Source organism: Babylonia areolata, chromosome 16 (assembly GCF_041734735.1).
Source record: "Babylonia areolata isolate BAREFJ2019XMU chromosome 16, ASM4173473v1, whole genome shotgun sequence".
Lineage (NCBI taxonomy): Eukaryota > Metazoa > Mollusca > Gastropoda > Neogastropoda > Buccinidae > Babylonia > Babylonia areolata.
In genome coordinates, this window is record NC_134891.1 from 16213868 (window position 1) to 16218867 (window position 5000).

At 51.4% G+C, this 5000-nt stretch overlaps 1 protein-coding gene across 1 annotated transcript in view; it reads right to left on the reverse strand.

Moving 5' to 3' along the window:
* The window catches only part of LOC143291198 (exostosin-1a-like), a 115476-nt gene that overhangs the window by 19385 nt on the left and 91091 nt on the right, over positions 1-5000 (reverse strand). The window contains exons 6-7 of the mRNA XM_076600936.1: positions 3667-3765; positions 2067-2156 (exon numbers count right to left, since the gene is read on the reverse strand). Coding sequence (XP_076457051.1) covers positions 2067-2156; positions 3667-3765 — 189 coding nt within the window. The remainder of the gene's footprint in view (positions 1-2066; positions 2157-3666; positions 3766-5000) is intronic.

A 5000-nucleotide genomic window follows, 5' to 3' on the forward strand; every position in this document is an offset into this window, starting at 1 on the left:
GAAGAAGAAAAGGAGGAGGAGGAGCAGAAGAAGAAGAACGATGAGGAGGAGGAGGAGGAGGGGAAGCAGAAGAAGAAGAACGAAGAGGAGGAGGAGGAGGGGAAGCAGAAGAAGAAGAACGAGGAGGAGGAGGAGGAGAAGCAGAAGAAGAAGAACGAGGAGGAGGAGGAGGAGGGGAAGCAGAAGAAGAAGAACGAAGAGGAGGAGGAGGAGGGGAAGCAGAAGAAGAAGAACGAGGAGGAGGAGGAGGGGAAGAAGAACGAGGAGGAGGAGGAGCAGAAGAAGAAGAACGAGGAGGAGGAGAAGCAGAAGAAGAAGAACGAGGAGGAGGAGGAGGAGGAGGAGAAGCAGAAGAAGAACGAGGAGGAGGAGGAGGAGAAGAAGAAGAACGAGGAGGAGGAGGAGCAGAAGAAGAAGAACGACGAGGAGGAGGGGGAGGAGGGGTAGCAGAAGAAGAAGAACGAGGAGGAGGAGGGGAAGCAGAAGAAGAAGAACAAGGAGAAGGAGCAGAAGAAGACAAACGAGGAGGAGGAGGGGTAGCAGAAGAAGAAGAACGAAGAGGAGGAGGAGGAGCAGAAGAAGAAGAACAAGGAGGAGGAGGAGGAGGAGAAGAAGAAGAAGGAGGAGGGGAAGCAGAAGAAGAACGAGGAGGAGGAGGAGGAGGGGTAGCAGAAGAAGAAGAACGAGGAGGAGGAGGAGGGGAAGCAGAAGAAGAATGAGTAGAAGGAGGAGCAGGGGGAGCAGAAGAAGAACGAGAAGGAGGAGGAGCAGAAGAAGAAGAACGAGGAGGAGGAGGGGTAGCAGAAGAAGAAGAACGAGAAGGAGGAGGGATAGCAGAAGAAGAAGAACGAGAAGGAGGAGGGATAGCAGAAGAAGAAGAACGAGGAGGAGGAGGGGTAGCAGAAGAAGAAGAACGAGGAGGAGGAGGGGGAGGAGGGGTAGCAGAAGAAGAAGAACGAGGAGGAGGAGGGGGAGGAGGGGAAGCAGAAGAAGAAGAATGAGGAGGAGGAGGAGCAGAAGAAGACGAACGAGGAGGAGGAGGGGTAGCAGAAGAAGAAGAACGAGGAGGAGGAGGGGGAGGAGGGGAAGCAGAAGAAGAAGAATGAGGAGGAGGAGGAGCAGAAGAAGACGAACGAGGAGGAGGAGGGGGAGCAGAAGAAGAAGAACGAGGAGGAGGAGGGGTAGCAGAAGAAGAAGAACGAGGAGGAGGAGGGGGAGGAGGGGTAGCAGAAGAAGAAGAACGAGGAGGAGGAGGGGGAGGAGGGGAAGCAGAAGAAGAAGAATGAGGAGGAGGAGGAGCAGAAGAAGACGAACGAGGAGGAGGAGGGATAGCAGAAGAAGAAGAACGAGGAGGAGGAGGGGTAGCAGAAGAAGAAGAACGAGGAGGAGGAGGGGGAGGAGGGGTAGCAGAAGAAGAAGAACGAGGAGGAGGAGGGGGAGGAGGGGAAGCAGAAGAAGAAGAATGAGGAGGAGGAGGAGCAGAAGAAGACGAACGAGGAGGAGGAGGGGGAGCAGAAGAAGAAGAACGAGGAGGAGGAGGGATAGCAGAAGAAGAACGAGGAGGAGGGGGAGGAGGAGCAGAAGAAGAACGAGAAGGAGGAGGGGTAGCAGAAGAAGAAGAACGAGGAGGGGTAGCAGAAGAAGAAGAACGAGGAGGAGGAGGGGGAGGAGGGGAAGCAGAAGAAGAAGAATGAGGAGGAGGAGGAGCAGAAGAAGACGAACGAGGAGGAGGAGGGGTAGCAGAAGAAGAACGAGAAGGAGGAGGGGTAGCAGAAGAAGAAGAACGAGAAGGAGGAGGGGGAGGAGGGGTAGCAGAAGAAGAAGAACGAGAAGGAGGAGGGGGAGGAGGGGTAGCAGAAGAAGAAGAACGAGGAGGAGGAGGGGGAGGAGGAGGAGGAGGAGGAGGAGGAGGAGGGGGAGCAGAAGAAGAAGAACGAGGAGGAGGAGGAGCAGAAGAAGAAGAACGAGGAGGAGGAGGGGGAGCAGAAGAGGAAGGAGAAGAAGAAAGAGAAGGAGAAGGAAGAGGAGGAGAAGGAGGAGGAGGCGGTAAACTGAACACAACCCACCTCCTCTGTGGTCAAAAGAGCGTCCTCATCCAGGCCAAACACAGCATCTGTCTCTATCTCTTTGTAGGGCACAAACCGGGCGTTCACCGACTGCAAGACACACACACTCACATTTGTGAACGTGAGTTTGGACGTGTGTATGTGTCACTATATGTGTGCGCGCACACACACACACACACACATACATAAACATGCATACTCTACACATACACACCCACTCATTACACACACACACACTCATCACACACACACACACACACAATCAAAACACCCACTCTGCACAAACACACAATATAACTCCCCTCACACACACCATACGTACACATAAATACATCATACCAAGACAAACACACACACACACACACACACACACACAATCAAAACACCCACTCAGCACAAAACACACAATATAACTCCCCTCACACCAGCTAAGTGGTTATCGTCGCGGACTGACGGCTGGGAGGACACGGGTTCGAATCCCAGTGGAGGTGGGTTTTTCGGCCTGTGGCTGGCTCCTACCCAGAGTTGAGTGTGCTGTGGGGAGACTGGGACCACACAGTCGAGTGTCATCCACTTCAAGGATGCGTCTTCGGGTGTGTTGCTCTAATTACCTGACCAGCACTGCAAGTGTCTGTATCTCTCGGGCCTGGTTAACGCTGGGATATCATTATGACAGGAAGCGTTGAGTACAGCCTTGTCACGCAGTCCCAAACTAAAATGGACCTCCATAGCAACATCGTCATCATCATCGTCATCCTCCTCCTCCTTCATCGTCATCAATATAAACAAAATAATCTCAAAGTCTGTGGCCTTTCATGCCCTGCTCTCATGGTGACCTCAGTTTCGATACCCCTCCACTTCCGTGCTTGGGGAGTCCTGTCAATGTCGTCAGTATCTGCAGATTCATGGGCGGCTGTTGTTTGAGGGATGTGGTGGGGGTCTCCACTCTGGAAGGGACGCTCACTAAGTCTGGCTCCGCGACTAAGCCATTATTGTCGTTAGTAGGGGGCTTAGTAGGTGGTGTCCTAAGTACATTAAAACAGAACAGGCACCACTGAACACCACCGAAGTGACTCAGCAGCAGTGCAGGGTCTCCTCTGGTGTGTGGCCTCCTGGCGACCTAACATCGATGGTTCCCTGTGGACTGCCGACGCTGGAACTGTGACGGATGAACCCGGGGTGTGGCCATGTATGGGGGAATCTAAATGAGCGGCGTGGGAGTAATGCCACTGAAACTGCAGATGATGAGGCAGCAAAAAAAAAAAAAAAAATTTTATATATATATATATATATATATATATATATATATATATATATATATATATAACTCCCCTCACACACACCATACATACACATAAATACATCATACCAAGACACGAACACACACACACCCACACACACCCACACACACACTACACACATACTACACACACACACACAATCGAAACACCCACTCAGCACAACACACACAATATAACTCCCCTCACACACACCATACATACGCATAAATACACTATACCAAGACACACACACACACACAAACACACACACACACACAAGCCCCACAACACACCCCCTCACACTACACCCACAGACCCACCTTGATGTTTCTGGTCTTGACCAACACAGGCACCCCCAGGTCTGCAGGCCAGCGACGGGAGGGGGGAGGGGGGATGTCACAGTGCCACAGGACAATGATCTGAAAAAAAAACACACACACAGATACACACATACATCTATCTGTCTATCTATTTATATTCACACGTACTCGGGCGCGCGCACACGTGCGCGCACACACACACACACACACACACACACACACATATCTATCTATCTATTTACCTATATATATATATATTCATAAACTGTTATTCGCACACACACACACACACACACACACAAATATATACACATTAAATTGATGACCAACCAACACACACAAACACGCACAAACACACGCGCGCGCACACACACGCACGCACACGCACGCACGCAGAGGAGAGAGAGGGGGGGGGGGGCATAGGGAAAAATGCACGTGCAGCTCGACTTTCCAGCCAGAAGGGAAAACAGATTTGTTGCAAAACTAGAAATGTGAGCCGTGAAAACCAATTCTCCTTGAACGCAACTAAAGACAGGCAATGAGCGAAAGGCAAATACAGGAATACTGTGAAAGTAATACAGGGGTGGGGAAAAAAGAAAAAGAAAAAAAAAAAAACATGTGGTCGGTGGGGTGTGGGTGTGGTGTGTGGGGGTATGAGGGGTAGGGGTGGGGGTTCGGGTGGGGTTAGAGATAACAGAAGAAAAGGGAAGCGGAGAATAGTGGGGAGGGGGGAGGGAGAGGGGAGGGACGAGGGGTATAATGGAGAAGGGAGTTTCTGTGGGGTCAGGACAGATGCATCGTGAGGAATAATAAGAGTCAATATTTACCTGGGAAGGATGGTTGGGAGGAGGGGAGGAAGCGAGGGGGGAGGGTTCAAAGGCGAACAGGTGCGAATGCAGAAGAAAACAATTCGCAGGACATTATGTTGATGTTCGGGGCATGTGGGAAAGGGGGGTGGGGTGGTGAAGGGTAGGGGGAAGACAGAGACAAGGGGGAGGGTGAGTGAGACAGGGAAGGAGAGAGACAGAAGAGAGGGAAGTGCGAGGGAGGGACGGAGGGGCGGGAGAGGGAGGGAGGGAGTGAGAGAGAGAGAGAGAGAGAGAGAGAGAGAGAGAGAGAGAGATTTGCATGTTAAAACAACAAAACATCAAACATCAAGAAAGAGAGAGAGAGAGATTTGCACGTTAAAACAACAAAACATCAAACATCAACAGTCAAGAAGGTGCAGATGCAAAATGTAATGAAGAGAGGAGGAGTAGGGGGTCGGTGAGGGGGGGCGGCAGGGGGGGGGGAACAAAACAAAACAGGTTGGTTGGAGTGTTTACGGTTTACCA